Genomic DNA, 24,862 nt, shown 5'->3' on the forward strand with positions numbered 1-24,862 from the left:
TTGTGAAAGCATCATACAAGAGAATGGCTGTATAGATAGAAGTTGTTGGAAAACATCTAGGACAAGAAAAAATGAAACAATTAAAGCTAAGTGGTGAGACCAGATGGTCAGGAAAATCTAATGCAGCAACAACGTTTTGATGATGCCGCTGCCAGTACTTTCGTAAATCTATTGACATGCTTATTAATGATACAAGATTCAGAAAAGTTTGATGCAAAAACAAAACATGAAGCAAATGTTTTACTTCAAAGTCTTCTAAAGTTTGAAACCATATTGACAGCATTTACTATTTGTATATATTTGAAACTACAACCCCGTTATCAAGTTATCTACAGACAAATGGTTTAGATATGTTTACTGCATGGAGTTTGGTAGATTCAGCGACAACAAAGTTGAAGGAACAGACAAGAACATTTGATAATGTTCACAGCAAGGCTTTGGAATTTGTAAATAAATGTAATGACAGGATTTCACAGATGAATATGGATGAAAATCAAACATTGGAAATTGATGCGTTGGAAACAGCATTGCCTGTTAAGAGGCCGAGGAAGAAGAAAAGAATGGCAGATGAGCTTATTGATGATGAAAGAAATTCCTCAGATTCTCAAGCTGATTTTCGAGTAAATGTGGTTAACCTAATAATGGATCGCACTGTCCAGTCACTAGAATCACGCTTTGTACAACACAAACAGTTGTATAAAGATTTGTCCTGCTTGGACCCAGCAAAGTTTAAAACTATTGCAGAGAAGGGCCTTGAAGATGAAGCATTGGAAGGTATTATTAAGCTGTTTCCAGAAATCAGCAAAGATCAAGTAATATAGGAATTGTTTTCTTTTGCTTCAAACTTTGATGTATTAAAGCTATTGCTTAATTATGGTGAGAATATGGATTCCAGTTGCAACAATTGTAATATTTGCAGCACTTGCCCATCGTGTGTACTAAAAATTCTGGCATCCAACAGACTTCATGACAAGGCATATGATAACCTTTATGAACTTTATAAAGTCATCTGCACACCATCAGTTACTCAAGTCCAATGTGAGAGGACATTTTCAAAGCTAAAGATCATAAAGACAAGGTTAAGAAATTCACTGTCTGAGGAGAATTTGGAATCATACATGTTGCTATCCATTGAAAAGGAATTGTTAGATGAATTGGATGCAGAAGCAAGTATTGGCAGATTTGCACAATCATCTAGCGAACACAAACAATTGCTCTTAATATAGTGAACTGCATGCAATGCTCTATTGTGCTTTTGAACTATCTGTTAATGTGTAAATTGTGCAGTAAACTATTTAAAAATATCAACCAATTACTTAAAATAAAAAAATAAAAAATTCAATTATAACATTCTGTATTTACATTTGGTATCTACTGCCAGTAATATGTACAGTACATGTACACTGTAATTACTAAGAAATACACATTTTTTCCACAAAAATTTTAATTGTACCCTTTTTCCCATATGTATTTTTTGAAAATTTTATTTATTCGTTATGAAAATTAAATAATAGCATTGTAGTTGTGGGTGGGCCCCCTTTGTCTCCTGGCAACCAATATTTTTAGACCCAGTCCGCCACTGGTTAAGCACTTGCAGTACTTGTGGTACCGTCAATAGCCAGATCGACAATCACTTGAGAACTGCATAGTGAAGGGATATAAAATGATAAACTTTGTCTTGGCATGAGGGGACAACGACATTTCATTTGTTTGTCATCTGTAGCACAATATGCACTATGTCTTTAGGATTTCATACAATTGGTAAACAAAGCAAATATTCCCCTATGGAAACACTTAAAATGCAGTTAAAGACTGCATTTGTCAGAGCAAAAGATCTTTACCAATTTGAACAAATAGGATGATTTAGCATTCAATCTGTGCAGCTCAAATCCATTTATCGCTAATTGTGTAAAAGATAACACTTGGACATTCTATTATAGCAACAGACTAATATTCAGCTTACTATGAACTCTGCTATCGATTACGTTTGTTAGTAAATTATTGTTTCACACATTATTACATGATATTGGCAAATTTAATCAGGTTAAAGTAGAAGCAATAATTACCAAATAAATGGATCGTGGTTGAATCTGAATATTACAAATTAGTCTTAAAACATGCTTTCCTGACAAAGTGAAGAAATGCTTTACCTCTAAGATTATGTTACATTTGTAGAATGGTTTCAGGCTCTGCCACCTCTCTGCAAGCTTAATTTAAGTAGCTGCACACCCCTTCCTCTTCCTCATAGCCCTACAAACATTTCCCATTCAGGTGTCTTTTGAAAGCCATGATTGAATCTTCCTCCAGCACCCTTTCAGGTAGCCCATTTCAGATTCTGGCAACACACGACATAAACAAGGTTTTCATCATGTAGCCTGTGGTTGTTTTGCCAATCTTATTAAATTGTGTCCTCTGGTTCTTGAATATTCTCTCTACCCATCTAGACCACTCATGATTTGAACACCTCTAACTAATCTCTCAGCCGTCTTTAGAAGAACTCAGCTTTTCCAATCTATCCAAATAATAGAAGTCCCTCATCCTTGGAAAACTCTTTTTGACCCTCTCTCAAATGTTTACCTCCTTCCTAAAGTGAGGCACCCATAATTGGACAGAGTGGGCCAGTTTACATGGAGTTGGAGGGACTGTGGAGCCATTTAAAAGTTGCATTTGGGACCTGATTCCAGGATTGTTGCCCATTTCCGGCACCCGACCTTTTGCTGGCGCAGGATAAGGGTGCAAGTTGTGACCCTGCACCCTGCACTCCCAACCGGACCTGTTTCATTGCAGGGAATAGGCATTTCCAAGCATCCTGCAATTTTTGTGGAGTTGGGCCAGCTTCTTGATAACTTTGTTCACAGCTCCTCCGAGGATTTGTGAACTGTAGTCTGAATTCAGGAACCTTTCAAAAGTAACTTCCAATGGTCTTATTCATGCCCTCGCCATGGCCTCTTGCAGGGGCTGGTTTAGCCGCTAAACAGCTGGCTTGTAATGCAGAACAATGCCAGCAGCGCGGGCTCAATTCCCGTACTGGCCTCCCTGAAGAGGCGCCGGAATGTGACGACTAGGGCCTTTCCACAGTAACTTCATTGAAGCCTAGCTGTGACAATAAGCGATTATTATTATTATGCCGTCTCAATGCTAAATAAATGGTACTCATTGCCTCCCACCCACCTCACGGTCCCTATAACCCCCATGCCGACTCATGGTCCTTCCATGCCCATTCACCTTTGTGGGGGAGAGCTCACTGGTGGGATTTAACCTGAGGATCAGCACATCTCAGGTGAGGGGCAAGGTTGTGAAAGCAGGATCTTCATGAATAACCTCAGCCTGTACACAAATTGAACCCACGCTGTTGTTGTTGCTCTGCATCACAAACCCTCTGTCCGACCAACTGAGCTAAACAAGCTCCCTGTGCACAATGTACCTATAGTAATGATGCTCTCGGTGAATGTGCTTTAAAAATAGCCATTCAACAACAAACAAATTGAAAAAAAGGTATTCCAAAAACTTTATAGAAGTATAAATCATCAGACCTTTAAAGTTACAATTACAGAATTTGTATGCAATATGGACATCGCTGGCTAGACCAGCATTTATTGCCCATCCCTAGTTGCACTTCAAAAGGTGATGGGCTGCCATCTTGAGCCTCTGCAGTACCTGAGTTGCAAGTACATCCACGGTGCTGTAAGGAAGGGAGTCCAGGATTTTGACCCAAGACAGTAAAGGAACAGCAATATATTTCCATGTCAGGGTGGTGAGTGAGCTGGAGGGGAATCTGCAGATGGTGGGGTTCCAGGTATCTTCTACTATTGTCCTTCTACATGGTTGTGGTTGTTGGTTTGGAAGGTGCTGCTTAAGGAACCTTGTGAGTTCCTACAGTGCATCTTGGTACAGTAGATGGTACACATGGCTGCCACTGTCCGCAGGTGGTGGAGGGATCGATATTTGTGGAAGGGGTAGCAATCAAGTGGGCTGCATTGCCCTGGATGGTGTTGAGGTTCTTGAGTGTTGTTGGAGCTACACTCATCCAGGCAAGTAGAGAGTGTTCTATTACACTTCTGACTTAAGCCTTGTAGATGGTGAACAGGCATTGGAGAGTTAAGAGGTGAGTTACTCGCCACAGCTTTCCTAGCCTTTTTCCATCTCTGGTTCTCCAGTATTTAAATGGCTAGTTCAGTTCAGTTTCTGATCAACAGTAACCCTCAGGATGTTGATTGTGGGGGATTCAGCGATGGTAGTAGCATTAAATGTCAAGGGGCGATGGTTAGATCATCTCTTGTTGGAGATGGTCATTGCCTAGCATTTGTGTTGCATGAATGTTATTTGCCACTTGTCAACCCAAGCCTGGACATTGTACAGGTCTTGCTGCATTTGGACATGGGGTGCTTTAGTATCTGAGGAGTCGTCACTCCCAGAAATTCCCACTTCTGACCTTATAATGGAAGGAAGGACATTGATGGTTGGGCCTAGGACTCTACTCTAAGGAACTCCTGCAGTGATATCCTGGAGCTGTGATGATTGACCTCCAATCACCACAACCATCTTCCTTTGTGCCAGTACAACTCCAACCAGCGGAGGGAGGATTTCCCCCTGATTCCAATTGACTCCAGTTTTGCCAGGGCTCCTTGATGCCATACTCGGTCAAATGTTGCCTTGGTGTACCTCACCTCTGACATTCAGCACTTTTGCCCATATTTGAACCAATGCTGTCATGAGGTCAGGAGCAGAGTGGCCCTGACGGAACCCAAACTCAGTATCCTTGAGCAGATTATTGCTGAGTAAGTGCTGCTTGATAGCGCTGTTGATGACAAGAACCTAATTAACCTAGTAAACATTGGGACATTGACAAAAGGGATCACAGCAAAAAATAATGAATAATCCCATAGAAGTGTTAACCAAGCAAAGTCAACACTTCTCTGCACCTAGCTAAACAAACTCACTTATATTATCCTTTTAGAAGAGTTGTGTGGGGGCGGGGAGGGAAGGGGGCTCTCAACAAAGCATTCATCATAATAAGTTTCACATATGTCATTGTTACTATAAGGTTTGTTGATTCTGTATATGGTGTGTTCTGGGTGAATGGGCGCGGAAGAGGCACGATAGGTATGAAGCACCATTTGAGGTGGGGGACATGAGTTGGCATTGAATTGACTTGCAGCATGGAGGTGGTATGGGTAGGTGGGCAGTTTCAGGGTGCGAAGAGTGAGGGCTAACAAACTAAAATTAAACCAAACTATTGGAATGAAATCCCAAAGAACAAAGGGGGTCCTTTAACCAGCGTGCCTTGGCACTAGGCCGACTCTCCCATGCCTGTCTCCCGAGTGAGAATAGTGTGTAAAGGGTCATTTTTCTAGCAAGACAATTTGGGAAATTCCCTGACTTGAGCTATCTGCCTCAGTAGCAATAATTCAGCCCAATATTCCAGTGGTGGATAAATCTGTGTTTCATAAAGGTTCATCCAATCTTCCTTACTTTTGTCATTTATTTATGCCTTGATTTATACATTTTTATTTAAGATCTTTCTAAGAATCAAGAACGATCTGAACTTGTAAAGGAGGTTAGTGAACATATAATAACAAGGAGTGAAGAGAGAAACAGATACTTACAGACAGGATGTCTCTCGGCGAGCGTAAATATATTCACATTTGCCATGCATGCAGATATTTTCTGAACATGGCTGGTAGTTCCCAGTGTAAATATCTTCTCTTTGATCACTGGCATCTTAAAAGTAAATGATTAACTGTCAGTTTTATTTGCACTCATTTCACTTGTTTTCCATATTTAACACAGGTTGGTTGCTTTTAAGTTATCATCATGACATTTGGAAGATTGGGCTGAATATCCTGGAGGGATCCCCTGCTTGTTGCCTGTAACTCTTTGCCCTTAATAAAATATATTCTATTATATTCAATAAATTGTTGGCCCAAGTGCATGCTATCTCATTTAGTTTCTTTAGCTGATAGATCTGAAGCATTCATTTACTCAAGTGTTCATCCTCTCAAAGAGATCCCAGATTTCTGGCAGCATTGTTGCAAGCATATGAAACTTGCATATGAAACATTACAATTGTTATTGGTCAGCAACTTTCCTCAATTTCTTGTCAATTTATAAAAAAACTTTATTATGGCACAAAGTTTATTCCCTAGTGCAAAAACCAGATTGGTGATTGTTAAGTTTTTCACAAAAGTATTTGCAGTGATTTGATTCAATTATTTATTCTATTGATGCATTGGGTGGTGGTGGTGGTGGTGGTGGGGGGGGGGGGGGGGGGGGGGCGGGGGGGGGGGGGGGGTGGGGGGGGGGGGGCAGGATGCAGGAAGAGGGTCACAAACCCAATTGCTGAAGCCATGGTTTAGTCATGGGTGTTCAAATCAGTTTCTGGATTTTCCAAACAATGACAAAGTGTGGAAGGGAGAAGACAGGAAGAAGAATGAAGGCAGGAAGACAAAGGAAGGCAGTTCCCTGGTTCCCTGACTCTTCCTTGGAGGTGATGCTGGAGTTGGTGAGAGTCAGAAGAGAAGTTCCGTTTCCGGTGGAGAAAAGGAAGCTAGCCAAACCAAACAGTCAATGCCTGAAGGTTGCAAAAGTAGTGACAATAAGTTTGTGTTCCCTTGTAGCTGGACACAAGGATACATTGCCACAAGAGATTTAATAACCTCACAGAAAAGGTGAGCTGTCTGACATTTTTGGGTGCCAACTGTAAGTGCTGCTGAACATTTCTCAAACCAACACACTTCGCAGCTTCTCACATCCTCAGCTGAACAGCCAACTCTCTCCCTCATCTGATTGATATCCCATACCCACCCCTCATAGGTACATATAGGGGCGATGGCAGCATAGTGGTAATGTCCCTGGGCTAATAATCCAGGAGATAATACCCTTAGGACATGATTCAGCTGGATAAAAACAAAATCTGAAATTGAAATCTGGAGCGTATGGAACTATTGTCGATTGTCGTTAAAACCCACCTGGTTCACTCAATGTCCCTTTAAGGAAGAAAATCTGCCATTCTTACCTGGTCTGGCCTACATATAACTCCAGATCTACATTATCTCCAAATCTAAACTGCACTCTGAAATAGCCTACTAACCACACAGTTCCAAGAAATTAGGAATGGGCCACAAATGCTGGCGTTGCCAACCACACCCACATCCCATGAGCGATTAAACACAAACAAAACTCCAGAAATGTTGTCAGTCCATCCACTTCTCATATCCCTGAGTCTCTATCTACCTTCTCTCATTGCAGGAGGAGAGCGCACAATGTGAGGGAGTCAGGAAAGTGGGGGTTGCCCTGCAGTGGTAGCCACATTGACTGCTGCAGAGGAACAAATGTTAGAGATTGGCAGAGTGCCACAGTTCATGGCAAAGTCAATGAACAATTGGAGATCTCCCACATACTTGGTGACAGCATTAGATATCATACTGCCTTTTGACACACAACACTCACTCATGTTGAATTGATGTCACCTCTATGTGAAATGTCATGATCGGCACTCTGTACAGTTTGAACACTTTCTCCATGTTAGCAGTAATTCCCGTATCCCACAAGTCCTTCAAGAACTTTAATGGGAGGAGGTTGAGGCTTCTACAGAGGAAGGTGGACACTCTGAGGATGCACTGTCTCATGATTCATGGGTACCTCCAGCTGCACAGATATACACCACTCGGAGGGTGCTGCAGTAATGATAGCTAGGGTGTCTGATGGTGAAGAACATGACACATTTGAGCAGGAGCGGGTGCTAAAGACAGGGACAGGTGGAGAGCCCAAGTTTTGCGGTTGGATGTAAATGCTGGGCTGTGGGGGTTATCAATAAAAAGGACACTTCTGGAGCAGCAACAGGAATTGTGTGTGCTTCTGTCAACATTTCCGGAGGCAGTGTGCACCCATGGAGAGATGTTAGAGGAGTCCATCTCTAGCATGATTGCCATGATGTGTCAGGTATCTTCACATATCACCAAAACAGTAGCCACCTGCATGGAGCATCAGACATGGCAGGCCACCAAATGCATGCTGGCCCTGATAATAGTCTGCATAGTCTGACTGCCACAGGATGGAAGAAAACCTCGCAGAAATACAGCCAACCACTCTCTTGCTCTTAGCTAGCAGGGGGCCATATATCCATCCCTTGCACCCCACACCCACAAAGCACCATCTGGCTTTTGTTTGTATATTTGTGAGTGTGTGGCTGTGTGTAAGGGAATGGGAAGTGAGATGATGGAAGCTGCCTCGGTTCTTCCCTGACCTCTAATCACCATTCATACGTGGGTTTTTCTGAGGTGTGTGTGGATGAAGTGACTTAAAGTAGGGCCTCCAGTTACTTACAGTGGGAGCCTTGGTCTAAAGCCAAGGTTGGTAACGGCAACATTCTCCTAGATGGGAAAGGTATGGGATTCTGAGTCAATTCAGCTGATTTTAATCTTGCCTGTGTACTATTTCAACCAGCTGAGGAAAGTGAGAGATAAAATTGACCCCATATATTCTGGTACTATTTTTATGCTACTTATGTCCACATCTATAACTGCAAATGCCTTTGTAAGCTTGTCACTCTCTAATTACATCCTCCTCCCAGCGATTACACTGCAGCAGCTCCACTGGTGGGATAATAGAGCCAGGAACCTGGGATGTAATAGTTTAACAGGAATTGAATCCAGCTATTTTTCTGTCTGAATGGTGTTTATATGTCACCACATTTACTATTAGCCTATAACAGTTCTTCAGAATATCTTGTAACTCCTTCACTGTTTATCATGTATGGCCATTCAACAGCAGAGCAAACCTTCAAACTACGACTTATAGCTGACACTCATAGTTTCAAAGGTCTTCACACATTGGAGCCTACATTCTTATCAAGTGATAAATGAAATGACCACTCTAGTTGGGTAAGGGCCACATCCAATGCGATCCCATCCTAATTAGAGGAAATGTTCTGATGGGCTTATGTTAAATACATTGTCGTATATTCAGTAAGACATCTTTGCCCTGGTTTAAAGGCAGTTCAGATCTGGAAATGGACCTGAGCATGACTTCCCAGATCCCCAGCCTACTCTTGGTTGCCAGCCTTAGCGAACAGAAAATGGCACAGCCTGCAGTGAATGTTTTAAATCATAAATAGGCTTTTTGCCACTTACCTTTAGCTTCTGTGCCCAGCTGGAATCCATTGTCCTTCCCCAAAGGACCAGTGTCATCTTTAAAAAATTTGATACATATAGAAATTGTTAACATTGATTTATGACTCATTTGAAAGGGACTAAGAATAAAATACTAAAATAAATATTTGGACATGCTTTTATCTCTTCCTTCACTTCTGAATTAACGTTAAGTGATCGTGTCCAGCTATTGGTCTAGGTTGACCATCTGAGAGATCGGATTGATTTTCCAACACAAACTACATACACAGCTTTCAGTCGTAATTGTGACTAGCGTGTTTTTAAAAATTGGCAGTCACCTTCCCTCCAACACTCCAGCACAAATAATGGTCACACAACTCTTTACACAATTCCTCATTGTATCCAGACATCACAGGTGGGACAAAACATTTGACGGGCCACTTAAAGGTCTGTTGACTTCGGGTGGGAATTGCTGTTCTCAACCGGGCATGACCAGAAAACTCCACCCTAGGTTGTTAAATCAGGGTGGAAATTGCTGAGAGTTTGGTCACAACCTTTCAGCCCTCCTTAGATATGTGCGTGGTGCGAAAGAACTGGAGGATTGCAAATGTTACACTCCTGTCTAAAAATGGGAATGGGATAAATCAGCAATTCCAGGCTTGTGAGCTGAATATCAGTGGAGACAATAACCTAGAATAAAATGCATTGATATTTGAAAAATATTGACTAATAACTGAAAGCCAGCATAGATATGTTAGAGCTAAAGTTTATTTGATGAATTTGATTGAGCTCCTTGATGAAGTAATTGACAGCTTTAATGATGGAAATGAATTTCATGTTTTGTATCTTCTTCTTCAGACTCTAAGGCAGGTCTGACCCCTAGCACCACAACCTCCACCACAGGTAGGGCAGGGAGGCATCCTAGCTCCACCCCAGCCTGAATGGGAATTGAACTCGACATCAATTTGATTCACACCAGCTTTCCGGCCAACTGAGCTATTTGGCACCATCCCCCTGCGCCTTTACATGCATGTTGCAGCCACGGATAGTGAGGTTCCAATTTCTTTCTAATACATAGCTAACCAGGAATCTCTCTTGCTCTTATTGCCAGCCATGAGTGTATGTTAGAATGATTCACAAGTGGATGCTCAACTTGGTTTGCAACATTACAAACACACCTTCCTTGACCATCAAGTCCTGGAGTGGAACATGAACGCAGACTTCTGGTTCAGAGGCAGAGATGCTATCCCTGTACCACATGATCTCTGATGTTGTGCACGTGGGCTTTCAAAAGGCTTTTGATAAAGCATGACATAATAGAAACATGTGTTTAAATTTATTCTGCTTGGAATTTGTGCATAGCTGGCTAGGCCAGCAGGTATTGCCTATCCCTAATTGAAAGCCTTAATTTGAAGCCTATGGGATTAAAGAAGCAGTGGTGACATGAATGAATAACTGGTTGAGGGACAGAATGCAGAGTGAGGTGGTGAGCGATTGTTGTTCAGATGGGAAGGAAGTAGGCGTGCATTATAGGGGGTCAATGTTCCGGTCCTGTCTACCGTATCAATGCATTTTATTCTAGGTTATTGTCTCCACTGATATTCAGCTCACGAGCCTGGAATTGCTGATTTATCCCATTCCCATTTTTAGACAGGCGTGTAACATTTGCAATCCTCCAGTTCTTTCGCACCACGCACATATCTAAGGAGGGCTATGGTCCCCTCGGTCGTCAGTGTTGGGACCACTGGACCCTTTTAACATATATGTTAATGACATGGACTTGAGTATACAGGGCATAATTTGACAGTTTGCACATGATGGAAAACTCAGGGGGAAGATGGTAACCGAGTCAAGTAGGATACAGGCAGGCTGGTGAAATGGGCACACATGCAACACAGAGAAGTGTGAAGTGATTAATTTTGGTGGGAAGAGTGATGAAATGCCTCATATAAATTCAGTGGTACAATTTTGAAAATGTAGGAACAGAGAAACCTAGGGGTGTCTGCACACGTCTTTGAAGGTGACAGGATAATTTAAGAAGGCTGCTAAAAAAAGCAAAGGGAATCTTTGACTTTATAAATAGAGGATCAGAGAACAAAAGCAAGGTTATTATAAACCCATAGAAAACACTGCTGGAGTACTTACTTCAATTCTGGGCATGACTCTTTAGGGACAGCCTCAGAACGGTGGAAGGGAGATTTACTATTATAACGGTCACTAAACTTCAAAAGTACTTCATTGGCTGAGAAGTACTTTGGGATGTCTGGTCGTCATGAACAGCATTATATGAATTAAATTTGTTCTTTCTTCTTTATGAAGGACTTCAGCTACACAGAGAGACTAGAGTAACTGGGCTTAATGTTTGAGTAGAGAAGAGTAAGAGAAATCTGATAAAGGTATTCAAAATCATGAAAGTTTCAATTGAGTAAATGAAAAACTATTCCCAGTGACAGAAGGGCAGGTAACCAGAAGACACAGATCTATCTGCAGTAATTGAGAAAAGAAGAGGCTACATTAGGGAAAAATATGCCTTTCAGAAAAGGATAGTGGAAGCAGATAAATAACAACTTGCAAAGGAAACAGCCTTTGAACTCTGGAACGGTTCCTACAGATTGGAGGGTTTTTAATGTAACCCTGCTATTCAAAAAAAGAGGTAGAGAGAAAATAGGGAACTATAGACCAGTGAGCCTAATGTCGGTAGTAGGGAAGTTGCTGGAGTACATTATCAAGGGTTTCATAGCACAGCATTTGGGAAGCAGTGGTGTAATCAGACAACGTCTGCATGGATCAGACCCCATTTGGAGTATTGTGAGCAGTTTTGGGACCCGTATCTAAGGAAGGATGTGCTGGCCTTGGAAAGGGTCCAGAGGAGGTTCACAAGAATGATTCCTGGAATGAAGAGCTTTCCGTATGAGGAACGGTTGAGGACTTTGGGTCTGTGCTCGTTGGAGTTTAGAAAGATGAGGGGGGGATCTTATGGAAACTTCCAGGATACTGCGAGGCCTGAATAGAGTGGACGTGGAGAGGTTGTTTTCACTTGTAGGAACAACTAGAAGCAGAGGACACAATCTCAGACTAAAGTGATTATCTTTTTAAACAGAGATGAGGAGGAATTTCTTCAGCCAGAGGGTCGTGAATCTGTGGAACTCTTTGCCGCAGAAGGCTGTGGAGGCCAAATCACTGACTGTCTTTAAGACAGATAGATAGGTTTTTGATTAATAAGGGGATCAGGGGTTATGAGGAGATGGTTAATGGGGATGAGAAAAATATCAGCCATAATTGAATGGCGGAGCAGACGCGATGGGCCGAGTGGCCTAATTCTGCTCCTATATGGTCTTATTATTTATGAAAGGTAAATCATGCTTGACAAATCCACTGGAATTCTCTGAAGATGTAACCATTAGAGTTGACCAGAGAGAACCGGTGAATGTGGTATATTTAGACTTTCAGAAGGCTTTCGACAAGGTCTCACATAACCGATTAATATGTAAAGTTAAAGCGCATGGGATTATGGGTAATGTCTTGAGACGGATAGGAAGCTGGTTAGCAGACAGGAAGCCAAAGTTGGAATAAATGGGTCATTTTCTGATTGGCAGACAGTGACTAGTGGGGTACTGCATGTATCTGTGCTCGGACCTCAACTGTTCACATTATATATTAATGATTTGGACGAGCGATCTAAATGTATTATCTCCAAATTTCAGATGATATAAAGTTGGGTGGGAGGATGAGCTGTGAGGAGGATGCAGAGTTGCTTCAGCAGGATTTGGACAGTCTGAATGAGTGTGCACATGCATGGCAGATGCAGTATAATGTGGATAAATGTGAAGTTTTCCACTTTGGTAGTAAAAATAGGAAGACAGATTAGTATTTGAATGGGTGTAAATTAAGCGAGACCTTGGTGTCCTGAAAGTATCGTGCAGGTACAGCAGGCAGTAAAGATGGCAAATGTTGGCCTTCATAACAAGAGGGTTTGAGTATAGGGATAGAGATGTTTTACTGCAATTGTATAGGGCATTACAACATTTTAACAGGATTAGAAAGGGTAGATTCAGCAAGAACGTTCCTGATGATGGGAGAGTCCAGAACAAGGGGCCATAGTTTGAGGATAAGGGGTAAATCTTTTAGGACTGAGGTGAGGAGAATTTCTTCACCCAGAGAGTGGTGAATCTGTGGAATTCGCTACCACAGAACGTAGTTGAGGCCAAAATGTTGTGTAATTTCAAGAGGTAATTAGATAAAGTTGTTTGGGCTAAAGGGATATGGGGGGAAGGCGGGATCAGGGTATGGAAACTGATAATCAGCCATGATCATAATAAATGGCAGAGCAGACTCGAAGGTTTGAATATTCTCCTCCTGCTTCTATTTTGTATGTTTCTATGTATATGTGCTACTCTAGCAAGTCAGAGGCTGGGAATTCTGCAGAGGTAACTCACCTCCTGACTTCCCAAAGCCTGTCCACCATTTACAAGGCACAGATGAGGGGAGTGTGATGAAATGCTCTCCATTTGCCTGGCTGAGTGCAACTCCAACAACTCTCAAGAAGCTCGATATCAGAGGACAAACCAGCCTGCTTGATTGACACCTCTTTCATAAACATTCACTCCCTCCACCACTGACAGTGGCAGCAGTGTGTACCATCTACAAGATGCACTGCAGCAACTCACTTTCTAAAGGACAAGGGCAATAGATACCTGGGAACACCACCACTGCACATTCACCTCTAAGCCACTCATGATCCTGTATTGGAAATATATCACCATTCCTTCACTGTCACTGGGTCAAAATTCTGGAACTCCGTCCGTAACAACACTTGGTGTACCTACATCACATGGACTGCTGCAGTTAAAGAATGCTGCCCACCACCATCTTCTCAAGGGCAATTAAGGATGGGAAATTTTTTTGGCCCAGCCCACATACCATGAACAAATAAAAAATACAGATATTAATAGTATATTTTTATTGTTCATGGGAAGTGGGCTGTATGGAAAGATATAATGAAAGGCGAAACTTGCATGGCTATGTAGAAAAAGTTGGGAAATGAGACTAATTGTATGCAAAAATATGACAGTGATAAGATGGGCCAAATGATCTTCTTCTGTGCTACATCATCTATGATTCTAGATCTGTCTATATTGGTATCAGTGTTGCATACATGAACATTTCTCTTTATAGGACCCAGCAAGGCCTTCATAAATCTATGTGCAATGAGCTTTGAGCAGTGTGATGAAATGTTGTGTAGGTGCACACAGCTGGGACATCCTCCACTCCACTGACTTCCTGGTCTCAGATGCACTGTTTTGGCCAAGCATCTGCTCATTATTCAGGGTGAATGATAATTGGAATCATCATTAGTGTCTTGTCTAACAGCCAAAAGGATTAAAGATTATTATAGGAAAATGTAGATCAACAAAATGTAATATAGCCTATCAAGCCTGTTACCTCCTTAAGCCATGTACAATTTGTGCTCTCATGAACTTTGCTCACTGTATCATACTTCATCTGCAGTGTTAGCAGAGACCGGAGAGAAGATTGGCGATAATGGGAATCTGTGTGGCCTGAGTCGATCAGAGGGGATCAGGGAGAAAATAAAAAGAACTATGGGCCGGGCGGGTTTGACGCCAGCCTCCCCCTCCCCGACCGGGAACCGATTCTGGTCCCCGGTTGGGGCTAGTATGCCGCGGCCGTGAACTCCGGCATCGTGGACTTAACGAATTTCGTTAAGCCCGCTTGCCAGAGTTTGCGCCGGCTGACGCGTCACATGACGTCAGCCGCGCATGCGCGGATTGGAAGACTCCAACCTGCGCATGCGCGGATGACGTCATCGCGCATTTGCGCGAAACCCGCGCATGCGCGGGCCGGGATGCCCCTCAGCCGCCCCGCAAAGTGATACAGCGGTGCGGCGGAAGGACAAAGAGTGCGCGGGAATCAGACCCGCTGCCCGCGATCGGTGGGCACCGATCGCGGGCCCATGGCACCCTTGACACGGCAGTGGTACTGCCGTGCCAATCGGTGCCATGGTTGCCAAGATCGGGACTTTACGGCCGTTTTTACGAACGGCCAGACCAGGTGTGTTTGCCGTTCGTAAAAACGGCCGTAAAGGGCTTGGAATTCGGCCCATCGGCCAGCTGAGAATCGCTGCTGGCCGTAAAAAAACGGCGGCAGCGATTCGTGTCGGGAATTGGGCGTGGGGGGGGGGGAGAATAGCGGGAGAGCGTCGGACTAGCGTGGTCGTAAAAATTTACGACCCCCGCTATTCTCCGCACTGTCGTGAGTGCGCACCGTCGTGAGTGCGGAGAATTGCGCCCCCTATCTATACTGAAAAATACATACACAAAAAGGCAGAAATAGTCTTTTTACCCCTTGCTGGGCCAGATAGATTTAGCACAGCTCTTAGGCTCTAAGAAGAATGAATCAATGTTACATTCAAATCCACAGTCTGACTTCCCTTCTGATCCTGCTGCTGAGAAGCAACCCCTGAAGATGCTCAACATCTAAATAATCTTTCCTTTCCACCAAGATTGTTTGTGTGAAAAAGTCTTCTCTTTTTTTATTGATCCAATTATTTATCTTTCCCCTGATATCTTATTGCACAGTCAAGGTCTCCATGATTGGAATGACAATCGGTTTTAGCCGAATCTGCAGGCCTATAATAGCGGCTTTCCTGACAGAAATTTTCAACTATTCTATGTTGAACATAAAGATAAATATTACAAATTAAACTCTTCCTCCAGAGACATATATTGAGAATTCAGCATCGATTATGGTGAAAGAAACTAATTGGAAACAAAGTGAATTCTTCCACCCTGCCCGCCGCACGATCGCCGTAGGCGAGACACGGATAATGGAAAAGTCCATTGACCTCATGCCCGATTCTTCGGTCGGCGGGCAGGCGCAGCAGCAGAATCCCACCCAAAGTATTCACAACACAGAAACAGACCATTCAACCCAACTGATCTGTGCTGGTGTGTAAGCTCCAATCAAACCTCCACCCATCCTTCCTTAACTAAGGCCAATACCGTCGATGGGATTCTCCGTTCCTGAGACTAAGTGTCGACGCCGGCGCAGGATTTGTGGAGTTCAACGACAGCAAAACTGGCTCAGCACCTGGACCGATTCAGCTACTGCTAAGCGGCTAGCACTGTTGCCATGTAGAACACAATCATTTCCAAAGAGAAATGGTGCAGGATTCATCGGGTCTGAGATTGACACTGAGGAGGCTGACAAGTTGCAGCCGTATATACACACTGCACTCCCCACACACACATTCCCAGCCAACAAGAAGGCAGCGAGGAGAGCAGCACCCCGTTTCATGGATGCCGAGCCGGAGACCCTCCTGGACACGGTGGAGGAGAGGCGGTTGACCCTGAACCCAGGCTGGGAAGGAGGCTGACCTCACAGCTGATCCAGTACATCAGATGGAGGCAGGAATACCCGAGGGGGCAGACAGTTGGAGGGAGGGCCAACCCAAGGGACTAGTTGCTGTCCAGACGAGTTTCAGCCTTCTGGAATTGTGGAGATGCAGTTTGCAGAGCCAGGGACTACATGAGGGGTAGTCGGAGAGCAACCAGTACCTGCAGCCGCAGGTGGAGAAGTCCAGCCGCATAAAGGAGCGGGAGTTGGTGCTGACCATGCGTGCCACCCAGGCCAACACAGCACGGGTTGCATCCGCGCTGGAGGCATTGGGGGCGAGGGGTTTGGCTATTGATCAGCATGTCCAAGTCCTGAGCATTCTGTGCATGTGCTGGCCGAGGCCCAGGGCAGGGTTGCCACCTCACAGGCAGCCATGCCAGAGCCACTTGGACATTGTAGGTGTGTTTCTGAGCGAGGCCCAGTCACAGTGGGCCATGGCTGAGAACATCGGTAGCATTGTCCAGGCACTGGTCGATGTGGCGCAGACACAGAGGGAGGTGACCCCAGTCCCAGAAGGAGATGGTGCAGTCACTGGCTGATGTAACACAGACCCTGAAGGTGGTGGCACAGTCAATGGGTGATGTGGCGCAGTCCCAGAGGGAAGTGGTCCACTCCCTGTGCGCCATGGCCGCCAGCATGCAGATCCTGGTCGAGACCTGAGCGCACTCCAGGACTGACAGCACCAGGTGGCGGGAGAGCCTCATGGGATAGCTCCGCTCGCACCCCCGACCCATGGAGTAGCACGGGGCCACCAGAGTAATTTAGCATAGCCAATCCACCGGGCACCCTGAGGGAGGAGGAAGTGATGGGTTCTGTGCCGCTGAATCCCGCAGGGGAGGTGCCAGAACACCGCAGCACCTTGGACTCTCCCCCTCCTGTCCCTGATGCATCTGGTGAGCAGTGGGCAGAACAGGGCAGCACCATGCCACCTGGGACACCTGTGCAACACCTGGGCTCATCCAGGCCCGGTCGCACCATGAGATGGCCGCCAATGTGAACATAGGTCGCAGGGCGGGAATCACAGCAGGTCGCCTCCACTCCTGATGTACCGTTTTGGGATCCACCTAGACATAGTGTTAGGGCCCGTAAGGCCAGAAAGTTAGACACCAGTTAAGTTGGCATGGGTGCCGGGCACACTTTAGTGATAGGGGCTCGGGCACAAATCTGTATATATGTTGTCACATTAAACATCTCTTCCTACTCGGTGCTCTGTCAGATGGGTCTGAGGGGTGGTCTGGTCTGGGCTGCCAGAGAGAGGTGTTGTTGGGGGGGGGGGGGGGGAGATGGGCAGACTTTGTGGGTGGCCTGGACCCCCCTACCTCACCCCCATACCCAGGTATGTATCTCGGAGGGGGTTGCAGGTGGGGGAGGAGGGGGGGGGGGGGGTGTCCGTGACCCTGGCCTGTTTCCCTGCCCCCCAACCAATCGGTGAACCTGGAGGCGATTAGATTAACCCTTGTGCGTTTTCCCTGGAGCACACTTTGTGTGGCCTCCTGTGCCTTCTTGGACTCCATGTCCTGCATATCCTCCCCTCCCCCCATCCTCCTCATCGGAAAAGACAAGGCGTTTATCCTCCTCCTCCAGCATGTCGCCCCCTGCTGCGCGGTGTTATGGAGGACACAGCAGGTCGCCAGCATCATGGCGACCCTCTCAGCATGATACTGGAGGGCGCCTCCAGAACGGTCCAGGCACCTGAACCACATTTCAGGAGGCCAATGCACCATTCGATCATGTTCCTGGTCGCTGCATGGATGACATTATAGCGGGTCTCTGTGTCAGTCTGAGGCCTCCGAATAGGCGGCACCAGCCATGGCCACAGTGGTGTCAGGATCTTTACTTTTATAACAAAGTAAAAATGCAAGGAAGTGATAATGAACGTCTTTAAAACATTGGTTCGATCGCAACTGTGTCCAATTCTGGGCAGTACACTTTTGGAGGGGTGTGCAGGCATTAAATAGAGTGCAGAAAATATTTAGGAGAACACTTTCATGGTGAGGAACTTAAGTTACATGGATAGATTTGAGAAGTTGGGGTTGTTATCCTTAGTGAAGATAATAAGAGATTTGAGAGAGGCGTTCAAAATGATGATGGGTTAGGACACAGTAGATAGGGAGAAACTTCACAGGGTGGCATGTTTGGCACAGTGATTAGCACTGCTGGCTCACTGCGCCAGGGACCCGGGTTCAATATCAGCCTTTGACGTCTGTGTGGAATTTGTAAGGTCTCCCCGTATCTGCGTGGGTTTCCTCCGGGAGCTCTGGTTTCCTCCAACAGTCCAAAGATGTGCACGTTAGTGTCCAAAAAGATGTGTCGGTTATATGACTAAGGGGTTAATGGGATAGGGCAGGGAAGTGAGCTTGGGTGAAGTACTCTTTCAGAGGGTTGGTGCAGATTTGATGGGCTGAATTGCCTCATTCTGCATTGAAGGGATTCTATGATTGGCAGAAGGGTCAACAATCAGATGACATGATTTGAGATAATAACAATTTTACACAGCGAGTGGTTAAGATCTGGAATGCAATGCCTGAGCGTATATTGGAGGCATGGCCAATCATGGCTTTCAAAAGGGAATTGGATAGTTAACCGAAGAGAAAAATATTGCAGGGCCATGAAGAAAGGGCTGGGGATCAACTCATGCTGGTGGATGGGGCATTGAGAGTGGGGGGGAGAGTGGGTGATTGAGGATTAGTGCAAGCATGGGTGATCAAAGGATCTGGAGAAGAGATCAGGGGTCAGAAATTAGGGAGATGTGACAGGAGGCATGGGCAATAGGGACGCAGGTGGTGTATCTGAGGTTGGGGTGGCAGTTATTAGGGTAGTGGTTAAAAGTGGAGGCAGGGGAACCATTCTGCTCCACCTGCATTTACGTTCAGGTTAAGTCACTTATTGGTTGTGCACAATCATTAGGGTTAGTTTCCCAAGAGTGCAGCCCACAATGTTGCAAGCTGCCTCAGTGTCAACCAATCTAAGGGCCCACAAGCATATTTGCATTTGCAAAGGGCATTAAGCTGGCTTCAGCATGGGTATAGGGTGGTTCTTACTTGTCTTCACCCTACATGACAGCTAATATACTTCTGACTTGAACATGCATTTCCTCCCCGCCATTTTGGGTGTTTATGCAGCACCTATTTTCACAAGTCTACTTTAAAGATTTAACTACTTTTGGTGCATTAAGATAGAAAGCATTTCTACATTGAAACAAGGTTACCATAAGTAGTATTTGTCATTTACAATAACATAACAAATTGCTGTTGCTTTTTTATTAACATGTCAAAACTGACAGCTAAAATGATATGTTTTTGTCAGGATTTTCTTCATCTAGAGTACTGACAATCTCAAAACAGCTTTTCAATTTATTTTTCAGAGAGGAGAGATTGATGTGCAAGGAATAAGTCTTGCATCTTAATTGAATCTTTGGCAAATAAGGCCTCATCCATTTGCCCTTTTTAAGGTCATCACTAGGCTGAACCTTACTGCAGTCCTATTCCTCAACCTCCCACTATGCACCTGTTAGTTTACCTTTGCTGCCTTTTTTTATTGCTTGGAGACAAGCTTAATACACTAACAAACGATTCACTAGATCGAGGTGAGAACAAACATGCTGACAAGCTCTGTTAAGGGGGAGGCATATTTTCATTTAAAATTGCATTAATTTAAAATTATTAATGGAAAACATAGTCATTTGAAAATGTACAATGGCTTTGAAAAGGCAGAAATGCACAATCATATGGAGTTAAACACTCATTGGAATGCTACATGATGTGAATGGAAATGAAAAAGACTGGGTGAAATGCCAATAATTACATTATGCGAAAGCTAAATGATGCATCAACTATGGCTTTCAATTTAATATTTCTAAAACTCTGTATGTGGATAAATTGATTAAATGTTTTGCAGAATTTTTTCCACCCAAAGCAGATGCCAGTCTGAGCACATCACTGAATATAGTCTCAATGCATCATTTTTGAACATGTATTCATTTACCTTGGCATTTACCAAGACGTTTTACTTCAATCCACTCCTGTCTTTGGCAGGATGCTTCTTTGACAAGGCAAGGGCTATCATATGATTTTCCATTAGATGCACACACCGGATTGTAGTTGAATCTGCTGCAGTCTATATTACACACACACCTGATAAAACCAAAAAATGCACATTGTGCCAGTTACCATATAAACCAGTCACTACTACACAAATCACATCACAGTGAAACCTTTAAACACAACATTGCCTCAAACTGCAACTGCTCAAACAATAGCCCCCAGATCATGAGTTGCCTGCCTGTGTTCTAAATTCAAGTACATGTCGTGTAACAGTGATTATCTTCCAGACATAACTGATAACTTTATTGCGAATGGAATTAATATTTCATGTGTGAAAGAGGGAAAACCAATAGCAACAGCACAGTTTCCAATGATCCATTTAAATCACACTCAAAATCCTATTGGAAGCTGTGTACCCTTTACATATTTCACTAGTGACTGAGTTGCAGGTATTCTTTTGCTGGCATGCTCTTTTGAAAGTGGTTTTGGACGCAGGTTTATCTGATTTGAGAGGAATTATTTCTCAATTCCCCTTAATTTCAAATCCTGGTTACACTGTATAAACTTTGTGCTATCTGTTCAGCTTTACTGATTTTACTGCCTTCTACCCAGCTCCCATATTAGATTCTAATGATTCGATTTAATATAACTGATGCAGTTAACCTCTGGGAGCATAGCAGTATTTTGCATAATGTTGACGTGTCCACAGTTTGGTTTCATCGAATTTCCCACTATTCAAGATGATTATTCTGGCAAATAGCAATATCAGAAAAGGAGAGATGAACAACAATTAGCTCCATTAAAATGTCCTTTCTTCTTTGTAGCATTCAAATCAAGTTATGCTGCTTATGAAACATCACAGAAACATCACATTAAAGAATCTGAGATTATTTTTATTTCACAGTTCACTGGCATTTCCTACAACCATTAGCAAAAGGATAAGTTTAACATTCAAATGTGTTAAGGATGAGCACTGTATAAAATATATTCATTTCTGACGATGTTCAAAAGTGTGAAAGCACCAACATTTACTAAAAACGAAATAAGTAGCTGAACCTAAACAATTAATAATGTTTTATCTGCGTGACTAGTAGGAACCCTTTGATGATCATCTTGCTTTCTCTGTGTTTGGTTCCTGCACTTTCAATTTTATTTCTCTGATTTAATTGTAAGTATTGGCTTTATTGGCTTGAAGAGCATCAACAAATAAATCTGTACATTTTTGACTGATTGCACTTGCCACATTAAGTCCTTGAAATTCTACAATTTCAGTGAGGGGGGTGCATTGTTGCAAAATGGCCATGATTCTTGGCCAACTTTCATCCCTTTTTCATTATCACCTGTATTCATTTTCAGGATTGGATTCGAATGTCTCCATTCCAGAAGTAGGAATATTCATGGAGAATGCCATGATCTGTGGATAAGGGCGAGATTCTCCCCTTACCAGCGGGGCGGGGGATCCCGGCGTAGGGGAGTGGCGCCAAACACTCCGGCGTCGGGCCTCCCCAAAGGTGCGGAATTCTCCGCACCTTTGGGGGCTAGGCCCGCGCCGGAGCGGTTCGCACCACGCCGACTGGCGGCAAAACCGGCTCCAGCGGCCTTTGACGCCCGCCGCCGGGGCTGGTTGAAAGGCCTTCGCCGGTTCGCGCATGCGCCGGTGGTGATGTCAGCGGCAGCTGCCACTGACGTCACCACCGGTGCATGCGCACTGGGGGATTCTCTTCTGCCTCCGCCATGGTGGAGGCAGTGGCGGCAGCGGAAGAATAAGAGTGCCCCCACTGCACTGGCCCGCCCGCCGATCGGTGGGCCCCGATCGCGGGTCTGGCCACTGTGGGGGCACCCCCTGGGGTCCGATCACCCCGCGCCCCCCCCCAGGACCCCGGGGGCCCGCTGGCGCCGCCGATCCCACCGCCACCAGAGGTGGCTCAAACCTCGGTGGCGGGAGAGGCCTCCCAGCGGCGGGACTTCGGCCCATCGCGGGCCGGAGAATCGCCGCAGGGGGCTCGCCGATCGGCATGGGGTGATTCCCGCCCCTGCCAATTCCCGGGTGGCGGTGAATTTCTGCCACGGCGGGGGCGGGATTTTCGGCGGCCCTGGGCGATTCTCCAACCCCGCGGAGAAGTTATACATGATATTGGTTTCCACCATATATTGAATGGCAGATCACACTGTATGGAGATCCGTCAGTCTAGCTTATCAATGTCAGCCCTCACTCTGTGTGTTTATGGAAGAGGGGGAAGTAACTGTTCATTCCATAACATGTGTCCTAATATTCTCAATTAATAATCAGGCCCACTAATCCTTATATTCCCATCCCAGTATGGAGGGTAACACTGGCTCTTTTCCCATATTTACTGGGCCCTCATCAACTTGCACCACTGCTAACCCCCCACACAGACGACAGGCCATTTGTGCCTTGTTCTTATTTTTTCACAATTTCTACACTCCTCCTTTCTATTTCTCGTGGGTTACCTCCCTTGCTTTATTTTTGGGAGCGATTTTCTGGCAGCAATGCTGCAAAGTTCGGCATGAGGCAAAAAAAATGGAAGTCGCACCAGGCGCAAAACAATTTGCGATCTTCCCGGGCACTTCCCATCGGCACAGACTGAATCCAAGGGCAAGAAGCTAATTTAAATGAATTTCAATCTCATTAAGAGATGTCAGCCGGGGGCCAATTATTACTAGTCTTTACATGCGTCGACCAGGTGGACTCCGAGAGGGGGGGGAGGAGGTCAGTGTCCCTCTCCACTTAACTCCAGGGAGCGCAAAGGCAGCAGCCGTTGGCCAGATGACGTGGGGGATGCTTCAACGGAACTGGAAATTTGGGGGCTCAGGCTAAGCTGAAGGGGGCCAGGTCGGGTGTCTCCACCGCGATAAGGGTGGCTTTGAGTCTGTGAAGCCTTGAAGCCTGTTTACTTTCATGTCTAATACCCCATAAGAGGACAAAGCACAGCTGCAGCCTGCCTGTCCTAAAGTTTCCTCACAGGACAGAGCCACTCTGCAGCTTGTCTCTTGGAGGAACATTTCACTGCCCATGAAGTTATAATGGGCTCTATAGTTTCACTGTTGCAGTATGCCTGTTCTTTCCCCTTTGCACTTGCTTATTTATATTCCATTTCACACCCCATCGACTTTCATGAGCCTCCACAGTTTAGCCAGCGGCTACCTGCTTCATAGGATCTATAGCGATTGTTTGTTTACAGTGGGCGAAATTTATGGAATGTTTCTAACCATTTCGGGCGTGTTTGGCTGGGAGTTTCTCCCTGGCTTTGTCGGCGAATTCCCCTCACTATCTAACCACACTTTGACCCTGGGGTGTTTCTCTCCGGGCTAGCCCAGACTTGGGACGGGGGGGGGGGGGGGAGAGATTCTCACAGCCCAGGGCCGGGCCGGAGAATCCCCTCGACCGGCGCGAATCGTGTCATGCGGCTACGACACCAGCACGTGATTCTCCACAGAGCGGAGAATCAGCGCCATTGGCGCTGGCGGTTGGGGCCCGCTCTACGCGGCCAGCCCGCCGATTCTCGGCCCAGGGTGGGCCGAGCGGTCGGCGTAACAAAGCCGAGTCCCGCCGGTGCCGAGCACACCTGCTTTCAGCCGGCGGGAACTCGGTGTGGAAGGGTCGGGGGGGGGGGGGGGGGGGGGGTTCCCATCCCGGGGGGTGCCTCCGATGCGGCCTGGCCCGCGATTGGGGCCCACCTATCAGCGGGCCGGCCTTTCTGGCTGGGGGCCTCATTTCTTCCGTGCCGGCCCCTGTAGCCCTGCGCCATGTTGCATTAGGGCCAGCGCGTTGAAGGAAGCCACTACACTTGGGCGAAATTTATGGAATGTTTCTAACCATTTCGGGCGTGTTTGGTTGGTGCCTGTGCCACTGCGCATGCATGGATCGCGCGGCTTCCAGGTGACTCCGGGATTAGCAGCTGGAGCAGCGTGAACTGCTCCAGTGCCGGGCTGGTCCCCTGAAGGGGCCAGGATTGCTGATCCTGAGGCCGTGTTGACGTCATCGAGAACCGCAACGGCATTTCCGATGGCGTCAACACTTAGCCTCAGGATCACAGAATCCCGCCCAGGATTCTCCGTTTTATTCTCCGGCCGGAGCTGAATTGCACCAGTTTTAAGATCCCCTTATGGTTGTAAAGCTGAATTAAAGACGAGGGATTCCCAGGGAATCCTGCTATTGGGCTGCCATTTGGGCGAGGCTCGTGGCTGGCCACCATGCCCCACACACTGTAAATCAGCCCCGATGCCCCCTCCACTGCAAATCGGTCTGGACCACACCCCCCACCAGACATCAGC

At 45.5% G+C, this 24,862-nt stretch overlaps 1 protein-coding gene across 1 annotated transcript in view; it reads right to left on the reverse strand.

Moving 5' to 3' along the window:
- LOC119966355 (tomoregulin-1-like) overlaps positions 1-24,862 on the reverse strand; it is a 394,538-nt gene that overhangs the window by 22,988 nt on the left and 346,688 nt on the right. Inside the window, exons 6-8 of the mRNA XM_038797880.1 lie at positions 20,508-20,656; positions 9,132-9,188; positions 5,607-5,721 (exon numbers count right to left, since the gene is read on the reverse strand). Of these exons, the coding sequence (XP_038653808.1) occupies positions 5,607-5,721; positions 9,132-9,188; positions 20,508-20,656 (321 nt within the window). The remainder of the gene's footprint in view (positions 1-5,606; positions 5,722-9,131; positions 9,189-20,507; positions 20,657-24,862) is intronic.

Source organism: Scyliorhinus canicula, chromosome 5 (assembly GCF_902713615.1).
Source record: "Scyliorhinus canicula chromosome 5, sScyCan1.1, whole genome shotgun sequence".
Classification (NCBI taxonomy): Eukaryota; Metazoa; Chordata; class Chondrichthyes; order Carcharhiniformes; family Scyliorhinidae; genus Scyliorhinus; species Scyliorhinus canicula.